Genomic DNA, 22333 nt, shown 5'->3' on the forward strand with positions numbered 1-22333 from the left:
ACGCGTGTTCTGCAGATATCTATGTGAACAGACTTCCCCTTCTAAGCTTCTTCAGCTAGCTTTTTCCCAAAGATTAGAGACCTCTCCAGAAACAGTGCATTGACAGCAAGGTGCAAGGTCCCAGGTGGAAACTGATGCACCAGGGGAATATCAGCTTTTACCTAGGCTACCCCCAAGCATACCAGGAAACCGGTCAGGATCCTTCACACACTTGCTTTTATCCAAGGAATATAGTTGTACTCAATTTCATAAATCCATGAAAAGTGGAGTTTCTGCCCTAAACACTAGAATAGATTATGAATTTGATGATTTCAACCCAAACAGCAGAAGTGTAGAATTAGTTTTGCTTTTATTCTTGTGAATAAATGAACGTTTGGTCCTTTTAAACATTCTCCTTCAGGCAAAGTATCTAGCAACTACATAGCTCTCTTCCAAACTGAAGAACTGCCTTGCTGTGCCCAGGCATAAGCTAGTTCAACAGAGGATCAATACCTGAGGCCTAAAGAGCAAAGGCTGCTTGTTGAAATTGGTAACACCAATGTTACTCTTCCATTTCCATCAACAGCATTCTGTAGTACTGATTTCAGTCTCAAGAATTCCTAAAAATGGTTAAAAAAGATCCTACACACACAAAAGGTTTGAGAGGCTTGGTGTGTGTGCTTTTCATATTACGGGTCTGCAATCCATGTATAAGCACATACAATTCTCCTGTATTATTTTTCCCATAGGTTCAATCTCCATGCTTTAACCCCACCTACCTCTCTCTGTCACACACAAGATCTTTATTATTGCTAAAGGAAATCAGAGCAGGAGGCTCTACGGGTTGCATAGATGGTTTCAGGTTGCACAGCAACACTGACAAAAGCCAAGACAAATATTGGATATGATTCTTTTAACCAGGACTTCGACAGCAGTGTCAGTGGAATTACTCATATGAAGTTAGGCTTGTGCCTAGGCATTTTGCTGAATCTGTTTCTGATAGAAGAGGAGGATGGAGAACGCGTTGGCCCAAAGCAGAGGCCGCATCATGAGTATGGTGTTGCTCTGTCTCTAATTGTTACAATAGCCAAGAAACTGTATCCTTCCCCCTACTTAGGAGACCACCTGGAGAAATACATTTTTCCTCAAGCTTTGCACACGAGGCCAAAACTTAGCTTTAATATAATACATATTTTCCATTTTTCCCCATTTAATGAGACACATTGATATTATTACCTGCATGTACTGTGTTTTGTTAATGGGAAATTTTTCAAATACTATGTGGTAATGGACTGTGGGATATGGGATTATATATTTATTATTCTCAAGAGCACTATGTAGACTGTACCATTAAGTCACACGCAGATTGGCAGAACAGGGTTTGGATTCTGGCAAAAGGTCCCTTCCAAGCTTGCTGCGATTTGCCCGTTAGGCTTGGTTTGGCTCTGCTTTCAAACCTCATACTGATTGAGCTACGGTTGCTTTAGTCAACTGTGCTACAAATAAGCTCCACTGAGCACTCTGTTCTGGGTCAGTCACATTGAATCAGGGTGAAATGGTGGCCAGAAGACTGGAAGCAGCTGGCTGTTTGGTGCCACACAGAAAATGTTATCTGTGGCTACAGATAACAAAATCTACTGTCCATAGTGTGATTCCATTGACAGAAAATAAACATTTTCTGCCCACACAGATTGTATTTACACACAACAATGTCTAAGCCTATATCTATACACACATGAACGTACACAAGCATGCTACACTCAAACACCCTCACTTTCTCTCCTGACACAGTAGGTCACTCCAGGTCTTTATATGCAGTGCCTTTTTCAGAAATGGAAGGCAGGTTTTGCACAACTGAAAGACTGTCATTTTCAGATGAAGAAGCCAGCCTGACCCCCCGAGGGAAAGCTGGGAATAGAATGAATTTACCCTTTGTAATATTCCACTTTGTCTGCAGCAAGAAGAAATGAAAACTAACAGAAAGAGACATTCTTGGATCAGATCTGAATACTTGCAAAAAAAGGCTCTCTTAAGTTGTACTCTTACTTAGTAGAAAAACACAATGGTTAGATCAAATGATTCACAAGATCCAGCTTTGTTTAAACTTCTTATATTTTCTTTTTCTAATAGGACTAAGGTGAAAGAAAATTACAATAATTTTTTACTTTTGAGATTCTCAGAATCCTTTCAGTCATTAGCCAAACAGCCTACAGCTGCATTAAGATGATTAACAGGAGTGGAGGTGAACTAATAACTTAGAAACATGAAATAAATTCTTTCCTAGATACGAACCTTGGGACTGGATCACACTTCTACAGTAAACGGAATAAAATCCCACTCCAGAGCCTTTTCAAGCTTAGGAACAGTTCAGTTCCCAACTCTGCAGCCTGGTTTCATCTTCCTCTATCCTACCATAGATCTTGAGAAACTGAAGCATCCTATATATCAAAACAGTAACAAATTGGACTCATATACCTAATGGTAAATTAGATATACCTTAAAAATATAAAATACTTAGATATTTAGAATATCTAGCTTTATGAGTAGTTGAATATCCTGGTACCTATCAACTTTGCAGTTGCTGGTGCTCAGCATTTCTTGCAGATTAGCTCTGCATTTTTCTTAGTAGTCAGAAATAATTGAGACACCCCAAATTAGTGGCTGCAGATGAGTTAGAGATCACAAAGGACCTAAAACTGTCATTGACTTCAATGACAAAAAAGTTGAGTCCTTAATAAAAAGGCCAGTACTGTATTATTAGAATCTAGCTTTCCCTGATTTCCACTCTCATTTTCTAATATTTATATTATTACTCATTCAGCTCATTTCCAAAAAAACCGAAAACAACCCACCCTCAAAAGGGGTGGGACCTTTTTCCTGGCCTGTGATAACCTAGTTTGTGCAATGCCAGTCACTGAAGGTCTTCCATTTAATTTTATGAGCTCTGAACTGCAGCACTAGGATTGGTTTTAAAACAGTTAAACTTCCCCTCCTGAAAATATAGCCCTCTTAAAACAGCTGAAGTTAATAGCCTTGTGCAAAGATTTTTTAAAAGGTCTGTTTCCAGGACTAGCCACAACTGCATCTTTTTCCCCCATTGCCGTCCCGTTGGAATGCAAGTTGCACAAAACAACACATAAAATTAGATACGGATCCTGTAAGTACCTCTGATGCCTCAGTTCCCTTTGACTGCCAAGATAGTGACAGTAGTCATCATCAGCCAGGTACAACAACACTAGAGTTGTTGAAATGGAGCTTGCCTTGCAGTGTACATAAAACTGCCCTACCAGGTAAATTTATTTAGATAGTTGATTTTTAAGTAGCTTCTTCATATACATTGTCCATAAAGCACTTATAAAATCTGTATTTGCCCTATAGTTAAGGCTGTCTAAACTGTGGCTGGATAAGAGGTCTATTTTCTTCTTCTAAACAGTGCAAGCTCTCCCATATCCAATGACTATTGGTATTGTTAGCGGGATCTTTTTAGCTTTTAATACATACTAATTTGTAATATACAAAACCATTCAAATAAATAATTGTGCAGACTGAATAAAAAAGCAATTTAAACTTTTTTCCCCTAACTGGAGACACTTTTAACAAATAGTTCTTTTAAGCAGTCTTAATAGTATCTCTTTAATATTGCCATTAAAATTCACCAGAGTTCAAGAGCAGAGCAAATTTACATCTGTTAAAATAATGGAATTGACACTGATATTACATCATTGCTATTTTAAATAATCATTCTTCATAATTCTAACCTACTTGCTTTAAGTTGCAAATAAAGGGCTTGTTCCTACTTTCAAAGTCAATGGCAAAACTCCCGTTGGCTTTCAAGGAGCAGCACCTAGCTTTAAAGATGGGAGCCTCTACCACGAGGCAGTGGTGTTTGATTGTGTTCATTTATGCAGGGAAGAATAATTCACTCCAACAAAAAAAAACTGAGGACGTTTCTATGAGCTCTCTCATGCCCCGGTCAGACTGGATGATTCTGTTAGTCTAGCTTGTTCCCCAGAATCATGGAACTGCATAAACTACTGTGAACGTCAAGGGAGTTATAGTTGACCTGTTTAGTTTCACAAGAAAGCAATATTTTATATATGTATTTATTTGCTGATTTTAGTGCAATTCTGTGGTTTTCCTTCCTTAATATTTTGGGAGAGTTTGTTCCAAGAGAAGTAGAGTAGGAACTCTCACAAATTCACCTTCTCTTGGGAAAACTTTAGCAGTTTCAGCAAAACTACATAAATATTCTCATATAAAAAAAATTGAACCAAACCTAAAGGAATCAGAAAGAGGTCAAGGAGTAATCAGCTGGCTGGGAATGTAAAACCATTTTCCCAGTACACCATAAACAATTGGAAAGCCATCTAGAAAAGTAATTGATACAGATTTCTCCCTAATTACAGAAGAAAATGAAGCAAGGATTTTAGCAAACAGAGGATGAAGATTGCATGAGATTTCAACGCTATTTAAAATTGGAGAAAAATGCCTTTTTTGTCCATCTAACACTCAAAAGACTAAGTTTAGTACCCAGTCATTCCTAGACTGCCTGGGCAATCTTCAGGAAAGAAAAAAATAGCAATAATAAAATCCATGCTACAGTTCCTCTGTAAACTCCTTGCGATTTGGTTGTCTGCTTAGACCAAGTTTTCAGGGACAGGCACTTTTCAGCCATTTCTGCACTGAGCATCCAGTTCGACGGATTTCTGGTCATGGTAGAAATCACTACCCACTACAGTAAACTTTCTACTAACATGCTACTAAAATATGCCTTCAACATTTACTAGACAATAACCAGCAGTTGAGTCTTAAACATCATTTTACGCTGCAGTATAGAGCCTGTTAGATGCTATCTAGGAGCCAGAGAACTTTATTAGTACTACAATAAAAAATAAGGCAGAATCAAGCCCTTGTTTTATTATCACTGGCACTGCCTAATATAAATAAAATATCCACCAAAGCTCAATTTAGGGCCTAATTGAAATCACAGTTGCCTTGGCATCTTTAAGAGCAATTCAACTTTAAAAGAAAAGAACAAAAGAAAAAAAACACACATGGAAGAGAACAGAACGTAACCCTTTACTGTGATGAAAAACAAACAAGGAAGCACCACCAAGAATGGGGAGGAAATGGAGAATCATTCCAGAAAAAAAAATCAAGTTTTGAAGAATCTATACTCTGACTAGTTTACCCCTCTTGGATTTTTTTTTACACCATTGAACTTCTTTCCGCCTTCACAGCAGGACATCTGCTCTCATGCATATTTGGGAAAGGAAAAAAATTAGCTTGAATGGTGCAAAAATGTCTTCAGAGCAAGGCCGATGAAGCAGTGCTCTGCCTGAGGAAGCGTTTCAGGCACTGTGACTTGATGGTGTCTAAGAGGAAGTGAGAGGAAGAAAACACCTAAGGGATTAGCCTACAGAAATTTTTGCCATCTAGGGTGGGACTAGCTGTGCTAGGAGGTCTCTTCCTGTTCCATCATCTGTGATTCTTTTTGGCATTGTTCCTCACATTTAAAACATATCGTCTTCCCTCTGTGCCTGTGGCACTGACACAACACCATGCCTAGTGCAACTAAGCCTGAAGGACAGTGTTGAATTACGTGCAGTAAATCAGTGCTGCGCCCCTTAACTAAATAGAAGCTACAAATGATACTTCTTTTATAAGCAATTTGCTTGTTTAGTGCTTCCCAGGCACATGCACCAAATGCTAATAAGGGGAAAAGACCGTACACCTAATGGGGAGGATAAGTCATTGGCAGAAACCTCATCACTTTGAGCATACAAGGATTAGCCATTGCTTGTGAAATCTCAATGTGGAGAGGAAGAATATGTAAATATATTGTCTATCCAGATCTATGCAAATTTAGATATCACAAATGTATACATATATATGTAGACAGAGGGAGCCAGTCTACCTGTAGACAGAGAGAACCAGCCTGTAAGGAAGATCCTGCTGCCCCATCCAGATTCTTCATTCTGTCAGGATTCTTGTTGGCCACCGCTAAGCCTGTCTACCTGAAGGTTTCACCCAGCTGCAGGAATCTTCATGGGAAGAAATGTATTTGTCATCTATTTTTGGCTTTCCATGTAGTACCAGTGGATATTGGCCTAGTGTTTTCATGCATGAACACTTCTCAGGTACCAGACTAGTTACCATGGACTGCCTGGCAGTTGCGAATCCTGCTTTAGGACAAGATGAATAGAACATAAAGTGAAAGTATTTTTGTTTTATTGAGAACATCTTAGCCAACCTCTATTCAGGGCAGATAAAAACCTGAGGAAAATGGAAACAAATGTAGAATGAAATCTTTTAATATTTTGGGAGCATGAAGGGTGAAATCAGAGTTCTGAGCTTGAACAGGTTTAAGACGAAGGAGTGGGGAAATATCCTTCTCAGGAGAAGGATTTTCAAAATCTGGTAGTTACATTTTGTTAGTTCTAATCTTCTTTTAATGAAACAACATCTGAAAAGGGAATATAAAAAACATGGAGCTTTAATGCCAATAGAAACATTTGGAAATATGATACATTACCAAAAATTCTACTGCTGCTGAGTTAAGAAAAAAAAACTAAAAGCCTCATGCACTTAAAAGCATCTTCTTTGGCTTTCGAATATATTTTTGGAAAGATTTGATTTTTTTTTTAAATAAAGCAGCCATGAAGAGAGAAACTAATTATGATTTGATTTTTAAAGGCCTGGATTTCCTCTTGCATGTATTAGTATCTCAGGAGTAAGACCATTCAAGCAAATGAGATGAGGTTGGTGTGAACAAATTTAAATGTGATCAGAAGCAGGCCTTAGGATATTTATGGATAGAGTGAGTCATTCTTGTTCTGGTTGGATGATTACATCAGTGGAGAATTAGTCTATCATCATGCAGGGCCCGTGTCTCCCTTCTCTTATATCACCATACATTAGGAAACACTGCATGGAGTTTAGCAATATGTCACTAGCCTAACACCAACAAGATAAAAGAACAGAGCCCACAGCCCCAGTCCCTTATATTAATTGTACATTAACTGCAAAGAGCTGCCTCCATATAAATCAGCAGATCATCTGGTCTTTTCTCCTTAGTTTGTTTACCTACTAAAACTTTCATATAAATTCTTTTAGAATCTTTTGCCCATTTAAAATATTAAATTACTGTGTTTATGAAAAAGCACATATTCTTCGTCTGGCAACGCATTCAAAAATAGCTTTTCTTCCACTGGTCTCCAGTGGCACATCTACACAGATGTTAAGGAGTACAAATTGAATTGATAACAAATTTGACTACTTCAACTCCCTCCTCACCAAGTCTAGTTCTATGAGAAATCTTCAGCAGTTCAAGTCTCCGAGCATTTTCCAATGCTTTCCACATCAATCAACCCTATGCCAGACTCCATACTACTATTCGCTCCTTTTAGACACACACCAAATTTGTTGAAGCTAGAACAACATATGCTCCATCCATCTTACCAGTAACAATAGGCAGTTTCAGCTATTTAAGAAGCCAGCTCAGAAAGTGTTGTGGTAGGCTGCTATGTATATCTAGAGTAGATTATGGAAGGAGATAAAAAAATGCTGGAACCAGCATTTTGGAGCAACCTTTTGGAGTTCCTGAGAAATTTTTCCCTCATGGAAGTGACCTTATGGCCTCTTAGAGGGAAAAAGAAAGTGACTCCCCGTTGAGTGCAAGGGCTTACAGGAAAATATCTCCAGCCTCATGCTGTCCCTGCTTCCATGGATATCTCCCCTACGAGAAGCAAGGTGCTCTTCAAAGTCAGGCAGTCTGGCTTCCCAGGACATCTGTGCGCTTCTCACTCTTTCTAGGAAACAGGGAGGAATAAAACCACCACCACAGTGGAGTAAGCCAAGTGTGGTTGCTGCTTGGATCCAGGTCCACAATCCTCAAAACAGGATGAGAAGCATGACAACTTTATACACAAGCTTCTTCATGCTGTAAGCAACTATAGAGCATCCTATTTCCCTACTGTTCAGTCCCTGGCCAGCCAGTGATCCAGAGAGGACACTGAGACTGAGAATACCTGATTTAAAGTCATTTTCAGTGCAAAGATTTTATTTGCTACCATTACATCTCCTTAAAATATTTAACCATCAAGCATTGTGGTATCACGGTTTCATATTCATGCTATACTGTGCTAATACCATCTAGCATTTCTTTAAGTGGTGTATTTCATCTTTTTCCAACAAATAAGACACTCTGGCACCATAACATATCCTATAGGCAGTTCTTTCAATATCTAAATCCCAAGGATGTTGGGGGGGGGGAGGGAGATTATATTTATACAGAAATTAAATGAGATTAATAATTTTGAAAGTAATTTATAAATAGCAATCAGCCTCTGCAATGAAGGTCAAAAGAAAAAGGACACATTAGCAATTGAATATCTTCCCTCCTTTTAAAGTTTTAATACCTCATACCTGTTAATAATGGGAAATATCCTTCTTCAAGAGTAGCATTTTCAAAAATTGGTAGGATCCTTCTGCTAATTCTAATCTTCTTTTAATAAAATAATTTGTTAAAAAGGATTATAAAAAAGCATGAAAATGGAATGCCAATAGAAATGTACTGCCTTTACAATAAATAGTTAATGTATTTTCTAAATGAATGATTTAAAATAGCTATTAAAATAAAGAGAATGAGCTTATGTTTCTAGTAATGACTTCTCTGCCTCAGAATGAAATCTGTAAATCCCCGATTGCAATTTCACTTCCCAAAAGAACAAGCAGTCCTGGGACTGATGCTTATTGCCTTTATCGTTAATACTAGCATACCACATATGTGATTTTTAGATCACTGGTTTGAATATTTTGATTTATACTTGTGTACGCTTTTTATCTTAAATCTCATACTGTTATTCTGTCACACAAAAATAAAGCTCTCCTTCAGCAAGGTTTTCTTTGTATGTACATGCATACATGTATACCCAGACATTCAATATAAGTACAATTTTATTCATAAGAGTGCATAATGATTCAGGCTGTGATTGTTAATAAAAATGCATTTCTAACCATCAAATTTGAGTCTATTATTCTAAGTTAATTGCATTTGCCCTAAAGAGACTCGCGACTGGCTGTCAGCCTATTTGTGTCAGTTCCATTTTATTCATCAGTCAATCTTGTCTCCTCTTTTTTCACATCCCATATATTGATCAAATAGATTTGTTAGCGTGCCTCTGCAGCCTTAAAAAAGTTTGTGATTTGTCAGGTTTATTTGATTACTATATTAGTTTGCGTGTTATCTTAATTGTTATTTCAATAGAAAATAAATGCCCTTTGATAGTCCCACAAGATTCCCATCAAGTATAATCCATATAACAAGTTAGTGGAAGGAGTGAATGCAGTAAGAAAATAAACACATTACATCTACTTTAAAAGGTGGCATTAATCTGCAGCTGTATTGTTCTTGATCCAAAAGACAGGAATAGAAATAAGTAGTGTGAAATATAATTTTGATAAACATCAGTGCCGTATCATTGCATATTATGCTTTGTATAAAATACTTTAACCAAAGGACACGTTATATAAAATAAACTGAGGTCATAACCACAAAACTCACTCTTCCAGATAAGTGTGAAACAGCAGAAGATTATATATGGCTTTAGACACTGGAAATTAGGATGGAGAGGCTACAAGCAAATACAGGTAGAAACACTGTGTTACACAAAGCAAATTGCTGATAGGGAAGAAAAAAGACCTTTCTAGAAAGGTATTTACTAGAGCAAAAGATAACCATCTAAGTGGGTATCTTCTTCCTCTACAAAGATATAACAGTTGAAGTAAACAACAGTTTAGCTAGGTAAAAACTGAAACAGGAACCAGAATCTTTACCTCAATCTTCTCCCAGGGGAAGGCGACGTAGCCGTTCTCTCCAAGAAAGACCTTAGTTATTAATAATATTGGCTCCTTGCTTAACCTTGAATCTAGAAGCTCCCTAGGAGGTACCTGAGCTCGCATAAGGTCTGAAATCAGCACCATGGGGAAATTAGTAATAGCAACTGCTTACCATTTCATTTAAAAATCAGTTGGGTTGATTTTTGAAAAGTCTATGCATCTTATGATAGCTGCTGAAGAAATAGAAACCCTGATTTCATAGAACTTTTAGGAAGAAAATCCTGTGTTTTACCAAGACTTAAAATATACTGACCAACTCTATAGCTTTCTGAAACTGAAATGTGAAATTAATAAAACATTCCAAATTAAAAAAACAAATACACACACACACTTACTCAGCTTTTCATAAGTCAGTTTTTTTACTGCTTTGGTCAGGTTTAGTCTTCATACTATCCAACTTTAGTCCTATAAAAGTTGGATTTCTAGCCTGTGCTAATTGTCTATATTTTGTTGTAGCCAATGACAAAGGGGTGGAGGGCATAGAATGCTTCTAAAGAGCAATTTATTCCAGGCTTAAACACTTGTAATCAAGATGGGATGAATCGCCAGCAGGACAGGCCTCTCTCTTACACTGATCATAACAGGAGTTTAGCCCAGATTGAACACCTAACTTTTATATAACTATAGTTGCTATGACGAATGCCATGCTAAGTGGGATCTATCTTATAGCAGGAACACTTTTAAATGCCTATAGCTAGCTGTGGAAGTGTTGGACTCCGTTTTTTTTTCTTTTTTCTGTCTTTTAATCTACAATATTTTTCACCTGGAAACCCTTTAGCAGTATTTCGTACTAAACCATGCTAAAACTTGAGCTTGGCTAAAATGAAAGTCAACTTTCCTGTTGCACTGAGGCAGTTAGCAACACTTCTGTGATTCAGATGCACGGGGAGCGATGATAGTGTACTATTTCAAGCCAAATTGTTATGACCAGCTAGTATGAAATATAAACAGGAACAGATGAGAATACAGCCTCAACATTTGAGACAACAAAGAAAGAGTGAAATGATTGCTACATAAAAGACATTTCAAAGACCTCCCAGAAAAGCAGGCATAAAAATCCCCAATAAAAAGGCTCAGCAAGAAAACTGTCACACCCCCTAATCCTCAGCAGACTTTAACAAGATGTTCACATGAGCCAGAGATTGTCTCCTTCCCCAGAAGACAAAAGGCACAGAAAACAATACTGTCTAGCATAGGATTAGGAGGCAAGAGATAGATAAAAAGGATTCCTTAACCTTACAATTAGAAACCCCAACTCTCCAGCCAAAAGGATAATCGGAAACAGACTGAAAATCTGTGTCACAATAATTGCCGTAGCTTTCTTTATTCTCTGAAAAATGATGTATTTTCCTGAAAATTTTTTTTTAATTTATTGCCACTCCAAGAAAGGTTTTGGTGACCACCTGACTACAAGATAACTACTGTTACCAAACCACAACTCGGCACATACGCCAATAACCTTTTATTTCCCATTCTTTATATTTCCATCACCTCAAACTAGGTAAAAATTAGATTACAAGTGCTTATACCAACTTTCCAAATAGGCGATTCCAGTAAACGTACAACTGAGAGCAAAAGTACATGTAGTATACCGATCTTCTAACAAATGTTTGGTTTACCATGACCTAAAATAGAAACACACACAGATTCTTCATGCTAAACATAGCAAGAAAATTTTCTCTGGTTAAAATGGAAACAACTTAGTTCTTATAATGAGCTATGTGGTATTGCTAATGCCCTTAAACAGAAGGGAGGGTAGTGGCAAGAGTAGGGAAAAGACTTGGCAGGGAAGGAAATCTACAGACTGGAAAAACTCAGCAATCTGCAAAGTTTGATCCTCCTGTTGTAGCTAACTAGTGGTCATAAACTGCAATAGCTACAGAAATTAACTGCATAAAATTTAAGATGCTCTCTGGAGCTGAACAGGGCAACCACAAAACATTGATAACTGCATTTACAGGCATATGTTCACTTAGAGACACGACTTCAGCTTTAAAACAATCATATTTGATTAGGAAGTATACCTGTCCCCACTTTATAGAGTGGAATTAAGGCACAGAAAATTTAAATGGTTAGCCTAGGCATTCAGTGAGGCACAGTCAGGGTTTAAGAAGTTGTCATCTCCAACAGGAGGTTGACCTTGCTAGCCTTGCTTAGTCTTCCTGGTGCCACCTTACAGTCATCAGCAAAGGGAATGCCTAACAATTTTTTTTGTTTTTTTGCTTTCATCTACAAGATGCTTGCAAACTCTCTAAGCTCTCGTGATCCTACTGTCTGCCTACTGGACCTTACGGTTCCTGCCTTAAGTGTTCAGTGTGTGAGCTAGACACTACCTCAGAGCTGCCTCATATTCTGTGAGAGGTGTCACAGAGACGTTTACTTAAATAGTCCCTCTTTAAGTAAACTACTTGAAACCACTGAGAAGAAGGCTGGCAGAGATGCAATCTTAATCATTGTCTTTTGTTATCAAAAGACAGAAACAAATCATATTTCCTAGAAGAATCATGGCTTGAAATAAATACATGGAAAAAGGCATTGGCTACCATTCTCTTTTCAGTAAAGCTAGAAGAGAGCTTGGACTACACATGCTTGTAGAATGAAAGGGGGGGAAAGTTATCTATAGACTTCAAAGTGGAAGTGGACCTTGGTCCAAACAAGAGCAAGGAACCCATCACATGTGTCCTCAAAGCAGGCAACTAACAGCATATCAGGCAGACCAGTACAGGATGTGAATCACTGCAGAGTATGAGCAGAGGGTAGCATGGTTTATGGTAGCATAAGCAAGTTAGTCTTTCCTAAGCCAACTAGTGCACAGGGCCTGTCCAGGTGCACAGGGCCTGCATGTCGTGGGGTGCCAGCAACCCACAAAGTCTTGGCCTATGGGCACACTTGTCCCCGTGTCATCAGGAACCCTGTTACTGTCCTGCTGAAAGACCATTTATGCTTTAATCAAGCAACAAGAAATAGGGCCGTGGCACCCTGTCTATTGTCTCAAAATTATTTCCAGATCAAGTTTCCTACTTTTACAAGCAAGGGAGCTTCTGGCTGCCACTATTACAAACACAACTTGAGATTTATAAGGTGAGCTAGTATTTTTCCTGATTCACACATTCAGATCCAAGTACAGATTTACCAGAGAGACTTTAAACCATTCTGTCTCTGAGTGGGACCTGCGTGACACAAAATCCCACATTCTATAGCCATGCCACCCAAGTATAAAATCCCTCATTTAGATAAGATCTAGGTTTTCCCTTCCAAGCGGGAGAGAAGCACATAGTGCCATAGATATCATTATTACCGATCATGAGAAATACAGACACCATGGTAATGAAAGGCAGTGAAAAGCCCTAATATAGCTAAAAGCCTACAAAAAATCTCCACTCTGAAACTAAAAAATAAAGATGGGTGAGCTAAGCTTGGAGCCAGCTTACTATGCCCAAACTATTGTTCGGGAAACTACACTGCATGTATTACAGTGGTTATGTTTAACCCACTCTGTGGACTTCAAAAATTAAAGCTCCAGCATCTTCATATTTAGCACTGGTAGGAACAGGGATGTGACAAAATATACAGTGGTGATGTCAGTATTCAGGTTCATTATTAGCATTTTCCTTAGTCCTAATTACTTTACTTCAATGAAGATTTTGCCTAAATAAGACTTTCACAATCTGGCATAAGAAGCAGATACAACATCTGAAATAACACACCCTGAAGCCAAGCATTCCATCAGCTTTCATGGGCATTAAGTTGGTTCCTCACTAAACAAGGCAGAGCCATTTCCTTGACCAGATGTGTGAAGACAACTCAGACTTGAGCCATGAAAAAGACTAACATAAACATAAGCTTTACTCACCAAAAACTCATGGACGAATGCTGCGTTAGTGAGGCAGGATCCTTGGGGCTCTGTCTCTGCTCCTCTGGTTAAGACAGGTTGTACTAAGCATATGGAAACCACTTGTGTCCTCTGGGGAGGAAAACATCTCAGTGAGAGGCCTGAGGATGCCAGGTCTTTAAGGGAAGAGGTATCTCCTATTAAGAGCATTTTTTCCTCCAAGCTATGAAGTCAATTAGGTGACTAAGTCCCTGAGGCCCCACGGTAGCTCAGTCTTTCTCTTTCCTGTGATAACAATATGGCTTTGAGCAGTTACAACAGCGTTAAAAATGCTAGCATCTACGTTGGGGAGCAAAACCCACCTTACCAGCTGAGGGGTGTTTCCCACTTACTGAAGCCTTTCCTCTCTGATTCTTGTTTTCTAGAACTGGATGGCCCCACCCTACAGCCCCTAGGAGACTCAGGTAAGTCCTCCCACCTTCCTGAGTTCTTTCTCCTCACAATACATAGAAAGCAGTACCATGTATTTATAATCATTGAAGTAGCCCCTTTCATGCAAGAAAAGGAGCTGAATTGTTTTAGTTCTATGGGGAATCTGAGCAGCATATTTTTTGCCTTAATATTGACCCATGATCTGATTTAGGTTTTTGCCTATCTTTAAGGCAAGACTATTATTTGAACTAATATCAGTTAAAGAAGTTCAAGGCTTATTCAAAGTAGTAGAACAAATATAGTGCTGTGCAGTTGGTTAAACTGCATGCTTTTCTGGAGCACATGGATTAAACACTTCTAACTTTATGCACATTCTGATATGAAATTTGAGTAAGGACCCTTGAAGGGACAGCCTATGAGCTGCACAAAGCCTGCTTGTTTCAATTTGTGGGACTTCAGTGGCTTACTCTGGGATAGGGAAAAGCTGTCAAAATCCAAACCAACATTTAGCAACCTTACAAACGCCACAGATTTTCTACCTTACCTGGAGAATTGCTGTGACCTTATTGTCTTCTACTTACCTTTATTTGCATTCTGAAGTGGGAGGAAGGGCCTCCCCCCTTCCCAGCTGGCCGTGTTTTACTGAATGAGGGCTCTCTGATCCATCAATACCACCTGAAAGCTTTCAGAGGAAGTGGGAGATCTGCCAATTCATCCCCTTCCTGTTCAACCACAGCAGGACTGGATTATGCTCATACAGGCCCTCTCCTGCTAATCACCTTCAACTGAGAAGTTCCCAGATGGAGCCAACCTAAGAGGCTTTTCAGATTTCTGCAGTGGCTCTCTCTCCACACAGTCTTCCCTCACCGCAACCACAAATTGGGGTATAGCTGACTAGAGGGTGAGCACACTAGGCTGGGCAGCAGCTCCAGGCTGGGCTCTTCCAGCAGCAATGAGCTGATTGCATTGGAGACCACCTCAACTGAAAAAGTTTAGGAAGCACCATGCCTACCTTAGGACCATTCTTAATGGGGTGTTGAAGACCCTGTTGTTGCAAGCCAAAAGGCTGCACACAGCAGCTCTATCCTGCATTTATTTGTATTGCAAACACATGATACAAACTTTCTCTGATCAGAAGCTAGTTAGAGGATACTGCTAGGGGTTAGGTAGGCAAGGTCAAGACAACGTGAGTCTGCTCTTCTAGACCATGAAGAGGTGAATCATTCTGTGCAACTCAGAAGTCATTTAGATGGTACTTTCGGCGTTCCCCCCCCCCCCTTTTTGTTCTGTCAGTCTGAAGAGAACAGCTCGTGTGATGTAATTTAGAATGGAGCTTTTTTAAAGCTTTCACTCAGGAAAAGCTTCTGGAGCTCTGGGGGTATAGCTTAGCTCCGAGAAATAGAAAGAAAGCAAGTTTGCATTGACAGCTTGATCCCAGAGAGAGGTGGCTGCCTGCTTGTCTAACAGGTCCTCTGGGTCTGGATGAGGCAGAGACAGAGGAGCAGTCATATTAAGTGAACGTGCACTGCCAATGTTAAAGGAACAATTACCATTATTCTGCATAGTTCACTGTTTGCTACTGCTATTTCCTTCAATAAAACCTCTTTTCACTTGCCAATTGGAGCTTGTCATGTAACAATATTTCTTATGCACAATACACATACTAAAATGCCCCTGTGTTTTTAATACATTTATAGTTGTTAACAATAGCGGTATAGTGACAGAAAAAATGTACTTGCTTTGAATTCAGAATAGATTGAAAAAAGAATAAACCAGAGGCCCTACTCTGAAGGATTAATGGGGGTTAGATTTTTCCCAATCTCAATGCTAAAATGGGGGCACCTCTCCCATTTAATTTGCACATGCTTTTTCCTTTCAGGGTCTGGGCTATGACCGCCTTGCTTATAAGGCTTATTCACCTGAGTCTTGAATACAAGCCTCAGTGAAACTTTTCACTTCAGGAAGCGCTGAATGCTGTTGCAGAGAGGGACTAGCTCCTCTACTGGGCCATCTGTCAGGACCTAAATGCCCCCGCACCCTTGCCTCACCTCACCAGACTTTGGTGGGTCAAGGGAAGCCCAAAGGGAGACAGACAAGTGCTGCCACTGCTGGGATTTCAGCAAGTTTAATGAGCTGAGGTTTGCCAAATCCAGCCTTGGATGCCTGCGTGTGGTCCACGGGTGTGCCAGCCTGCCATCTAACAAAACTTGAAATCTCTGGTTTTCCATCCCAGGTCTGGTGTTCACTGCTTGCATCGGACACTAATTTTGTCATAAGCCTCTAGCAAAATTCCTTGTGAGGGCAGTTCCTTGGAAAACAAACTGTCAGTGATTTGGGAGGGTTAGGCATTTCAGCGAGATTTGAGGAACTCTGGCATGCTCCTTTGAAAGCCCGTGGAATGAATAAATTGTGCTAATACTGCCCTTGCCGGTATTACTACAAAGCTAGGAAGAAATGACCACAGTGAGGGTGTCATGGTGAGAAGAAATTACCTTTTTGCGCTTGTGACCAAGCTGAATCAAATATTTCACGCACTCAAATGAACGAGCAGCCATTTGGAAACCTTTGCACCGCAGTCTCAAAGGAAACTTTCTTCAGCCTTAAGGATTCATGTTTTCTAAGAACACTATTTTGTTCCGAATAAGTTAATACACACAGGGAAAGACATCATGAATTTCTCTGGTCTCCCACACTATCCAAAAACAGCGATAGATTGCAGTTTTAAACACGCTCTTCTACCGCACAGTGAGAGAAGCACATTTAAATACTGTGAGCAAAACTGTTACCATGTCTTCCTTTGTCAGAGCAGACAAGAGTGCACTGTCTTAAAAGCACCTCTCACGCAATTAAGAAGTAGAGAATGTAGTCTGTATTCCCCCAGAATAGATGTTCTGCAGCTTGGGAGTTGCCTATAAAAATATATTTTAGGAAAAGATATAGCATGATGCATCCTTTTCTGCTTCAGAAATTGCTAAGTGCTTTGCCTGCAAGAACTCTTTGGGAGGAAAAGAGCAATGAAACCTGGGGAAGGCAATCATGTCTGAAGTTGTTCTGGAGCCTGATCTACTGAGCTCCGTGGAAGTCTTCCCAATGACATCTGGTGATACGGGATCAGGCCCTTGCAGAGTTAAACAAATGGCTTTTCAACGCCACCTGATGAAGGCTGCTCAGCAGCACCTAGTGAGGTGGCAGGAAGATTAATAACATTTGCATTAGTAGACAAGTACAGCTCCCAGTTGTGTTCAAGCGCCGTGTGCATTTGAGAGACAAATAGGAGTGTTTGTTAGGAAAATCTCTAAAAGACGTAAGACACTCACAGATCACCATGCATCGTCAGATTCAAATCAGAGAAAAGCTTGTATAATTTATTAGAAGACCCATTTTTTGTAGTTATATATTATCACATGCCAATTTAATATGAACAGAGCTTTAAGGGCTGTCCGTGAGAAATGCTGTATTTTCTGTGATTCGCAGCTCTATTTGACAGTGTTTAAACTGTTTAGATACATTTTAAGAAAACATGCTGTTTTGATGGCATTTCCCCCCAACCAAATCAAAATGTCGACAGCCTCAAAGTTCCTCTGCTGTTAATGCTGTGCAAGGATATCTTTGTGACCATCACCATGTATAATATCTGCTTTGGGAATAAACTCTAAGCACATGACTTCAGTGTCATTCAAAAAGAGGTATTGTTGTCAAAGACCATGGGACCGGAAAGGAAGATGCTGTGCTATCTTTTCATTGAAAAGTTCACAAATTCTACCTTGAAATCCTTCAGGTATCTGCACTTTTCACTAGATAGCACTCAATAACACTTAAAACTACAGTTTTAAGTGCTTTCCAGATTTAATGACATGGAGTTTTAGGTGGAAAAAAAATCCCTTGTAAGAAACTCAACATTTTTTATTTTACGTTATATATAAATTTCCTAACCTAGACACAGTGAGCAAGCATGTCCATAGGGGAGCATGTCTCCATAGGGGAGACTTACCTTTAGTTATTGTGCAAATGTATTAAATAAAATACTGTCCACTTCTGGCTCCTCCATTTTGGTTAGGATTTTGCTTTTCAGACTTGATCATATTGGCAGACAGTCTTAACCTCACTGATAGGGTGAGTAATTAACCCTGAGAGAAAGGAAGGAAGACTGAATTAATGCAGCAGTGTTGCCAAGGCAAGGACTATAGTAATAATAAAGTCCGGATTTTCTTTAGTTTAAAAACAACACGATCAATTCAGATAAGATAATTCATCAAAATCTCCAGCTTCACATGCTGTAGTTAGGAAGAAAGAGAATTTTATAGTTTCAAGTTATCACTGAAATATAGCAAGTGGCTAGCATGTGCTGGGATGTGTTTATCCCAAGGGCTGGGTGTTGGATGCCTGTGCAGCCCTGCACCTCCCCAGGAGCGTGGTGGCCACAGGGAGCTCGGCGTGACGTTAAACCTCCCACATTCCCTGCCCCAGAGAGGGGAAGGGGACTGGCACAGCCATGGATGGCACTAACCCTCAAGGGGTGAAATCCCCTACCTGCTTCCCCCAGGCTCTTTGCATCCCCTCAGCATCTGCCCTCCATCTCCTAAAACGCAAATAGCAAGTCCCGAGGAGTGAGGTTGCCCCCCTTATTGCCCCCTTCTAGCCATACTTATCACCTGGCCATTAATAAAAACAAACAGATGCTTAGCCCTCTGCTTGTAAGAGGAAGGACAGGGCTATGGTTTCAGGCACAGGTTCATGTTGAGTCTCACTTGCTCTGAATTGGTTTAATAAACCCTTTTAGCACAATGTTAGGAGAGTCCAGCCTTGAAACAGAAAGAAAGAAAAAAAAAGAATACTGAAAGATGACTTTTTTTTTTCTTTTTTGGTTTATTACAAAATATTCATAGGGCTGCCTCATATGATAGGGTAGCCACAGCACCTGCAAGATCCAAAAATCTAATCTGGGGCTTGATTTCAGCTTCAGAAATAGTCCTTCCTTCTAGAAAATCCCAAAGAGGACGATGTCTCTCCAGAACTGCTGGAGTCACAGCAGGGTGCCAGGATGCCCTGATCATAAACAGGAGGAAATGAATTCAAAACAGGCCAAAAAACATTACCTACCAGCAAGCAGTACATGAAATGCCACAAGATCCTGCTGCTCGCTGGACTAGCCCCAATTACTGTAATGGATTTATTTCATGGAGGGTAAATTACTGTATTTCATACCCTCACAATACCCAAGACATAAATAGAGACCTAAAGAAAAGCTCAATAGGAAAGAAAAGGGGGTCTGAAGCAGAATTTGGAAGATGGAATCTAGAAACCAGTCCTGGGGCTGAGGTGCAGCTCCACTCTGAAGGCTGCACAGCCGTATCGCTCAAGCCATGGACCAGCTTTCCAACGTCCTGCTGGTGCTGCAGATCCCACATCTGGCCTGCAAGAGCAGGTACCCAGCCCACCAGGTTACTGGGTAAGCTGCTGCTGTGAGTAAAACTATGAGTTGCTGCTGTGATCGCATGACCTGCTACCCAGCTGGGGTTACATTTCTGCTGGAGTTACCAGAGCTGTGAAGTTCTTGAGAAAATCCAGTGATTTATCCCAGCACGTATCAGCCAAGGGCACCCGAGAACCTGGCACCAAGCACTGATGCAGAGCAATTGAAAGCGCAGGTCTCTGGGCAGGCGCCTGAAAACCATCTAGTGAATGCTCTGCGAAAGCATTTGTGAAGTTTGCTATTGTGTTTGTCAGGAGTATGAATTATGTCTGGTATCTAATGCAGATAATGATGTCTGATACAATAGGGATTTTTGAATTAACACATAAAAAGCTTGTTCATAAAATATTTGGTCCCCCTTCTTTCAAAGTCCATTACAACTCTAAGGTCTAAGTGAAGAACATAAAATTCACACTGATCCCTCCAATTTTTATTTTAAGCATCTTTAAATCCAGCTTTTTTTCCCCCTAGCTGTACATCTTTACTTTTTATAGTTAAAAGTAATTTTGAAGCAAAAAAGAACATAAACAATATACACTGACTCTTGACACTCCATTGCTTTTTTAAACTAGAATAATAAAAATTTGCAAATGAACAAAAGAGTGGGAGGAAGATATCTGATTTACAATGTTTTTGAGATAAAGAACACTATAAAAAAAGATCAATGTGAATAATAAAGCATTGTTAACTGAGTCATGACATTTCTATTCTCAGTGAATATTTGAACAGTAGAGCTCTGCAAATGAGCACCTTGTGCCATTTTCAAAGTGGGAGGAAGACATATAATTATAATTTTTAAAGTGAAGAGAATTTTAAAAAAATCTCTGTGAAAAAGTTTATTGAAAAACATATCGACATATCAATATGACATAAATTACTTTAATTTTATTAAACTAGGAGGGGGGAAAAAAAAAACCCTCTTTTTGAAGACTGGCTACAGAAAGCATTCCTTGAAAAGAATTTTCTTTATTAAAAACTCTTTTGCTAAGATGAAACAGCACTGAATGTCAGCACTACCGTATATTTATTCTGTAATTCTTCCAACAGCTGAGATCTATAAAAGAAACATATTTTCACAACAGTTTTAACCTCCATTGTCTTGATCACTCATATTAACATTTTTCATGTCACCTATTGAAATCCCTTAAAGGAACCTTTTGTGCAGTCAAAACTAATGAAGCCTTTTTCTTAAACAGTCTTCAAAAAGTAAAAAGGACGATGTTGTGCGTTTTATTTGACATACATTTTCTGCCATTTTACTTGTTTGTGTGATGAGAGCAAAACTTGATATTTATGGTATCAGTTCTGCAGAGAAAGGTGATTTTGAGAGAGAGGAAAACTGACTCTGCTTTTGCAGTGTGTGTATTTTAAATTCATAGTGAAAATACAGCATTGATCAGATTACTCCAGTTGAGCCATTTAGTGCTTTGGCATTCCTGAAGTTAAGGCCCAGCTGTGAAATCATAGTTTGGGCCAAACTTCACTGTTAGGTGAGTGCACATGGCTCCCATTTTCTTCAAAGGGAGTGACACACATGGCCAATATTTAACTTTCACCTCTTCCTTCTTCAGCTAGCAAAGCCAGAATCAATGGACTACACGCAGGCAATTTAATACAATTAAGAATATAGTCAACATTTTCTGAGACTTACTTGCAATTTGGGCTATATAATTCAATACACCTCACAGTGCAGATGCTCAGCATATTCTGAAAATCAGGCCATCTCGAACATCTTTCTTTAAGTGGGTGAAATCATAAATCACTTTGAGTATCTAACTGTAACAACAAACAGGATGTAGGATACCTCTTCAAAATCATAAGCTCCAATTTCTGGGTTGCCTCGGATGCCTGGGAGTCTTACCATACCCATCCCCTTTTGGGTACTGGATTTGCACGCATTTCCTCCCTGCCGTTGCCAACAGAGCTGGAGCACGGAGCAGGTGCCCCCTGTGCAGCTATCCCCTTGAGAAAAGAGAGAGCTCGGTCCTCGGGATGAGTTGTACCTATGGCATGGCCTATGAGACTAAGGCGTCAAGTGCCATCAGGAGGAAAAAGGATGCATCCCAAAGCAAAATCCAGCTGACCCACAGTATATGCAGATTTCCTTAAAGGTCAAGTGGAAAAAATCGCTTACCATCCTTGTTGACTCTCCTCTTCAGTTTCCTCCGAATCCATCTGTTCCTCGCCCGTATTCTTCATTCTTTGCTTGCCTCCCTCTTCTTCCTGTGTCCATCTGTTCCCGTCTTCCTGAATCCGAGTTGGTGAAGGGAAAGAAATTCAGTCATTCACTGAACAGATTTCGAGATGAACCCCCTCCCTCTCCAGTTCTGACTTCATTCATCATGGTAAAAATTATAATGAATAGAAATGTTGAAGGTGAAAATTTATTAGGGATTGTGTTTCTTTCTTGTATCAAAAGCAGCTAAAGCTACATATAAACATTGGCTTCATTCATTTTTTTTTTAATATATGGTATAATTAGTAAGAAATATTAGTGGAAGTGCTTGGTACGCAGTCCGTCAAAACATGCCTGTCAGAGCTTAGGATCTGGGCCAAAAATTTTTTGCCAGTCCTGTGATAGATTTATAGTAAGCCTATAGAAGGCTTTACAGTCAGCTGGGTCACTAATTCATGAAGTTAAAGCGTATGCAACGAGGTCAAAAACTCACTGTTGATAAAATACCACCTGCAGGGAGGGCACCATTAGCTTTGTTACT

At 39.5% G+C, this 22333-nt stretch overlaps 1 protein-coding gene across 1 annotated transcript in view; it reads left to right on the forward strand.

Moving 5' to 3' along the window:
- The window catches only part of MDFIC2 (MyoD family inhibitor domain containing 2), a 50404-nt gene that overhangs the window by 15923 nt on the left and 12148 nt on the right, over positions 1-22333 (forward strand). Inside the window, exon 3 of the mRNA XM_068907147.1 lies at positions 14137-14175. Coding sequence (XP_068763248.1) covers positions 14137-14175 — 39 coding nt within the window. The remainder of the gene's footprint in view (positions 1-14136; positions 14176-22333) is intronic.

Source organism: Struthio camelus, chromosome 14 (genome assembly GCF_040807025.1).
Source record: "Struthio camelus isolate bStrCam1 chromosome 14, bStrCam1.hap1, whole genome shotgun sequence".
In the NCBI taxonomy this organism is placed as follows: Eukaryota; Metazoa; Chordata; class Aves; order Struthioniformes; family Struthionidae; genus Struthio; species Struthio camelus.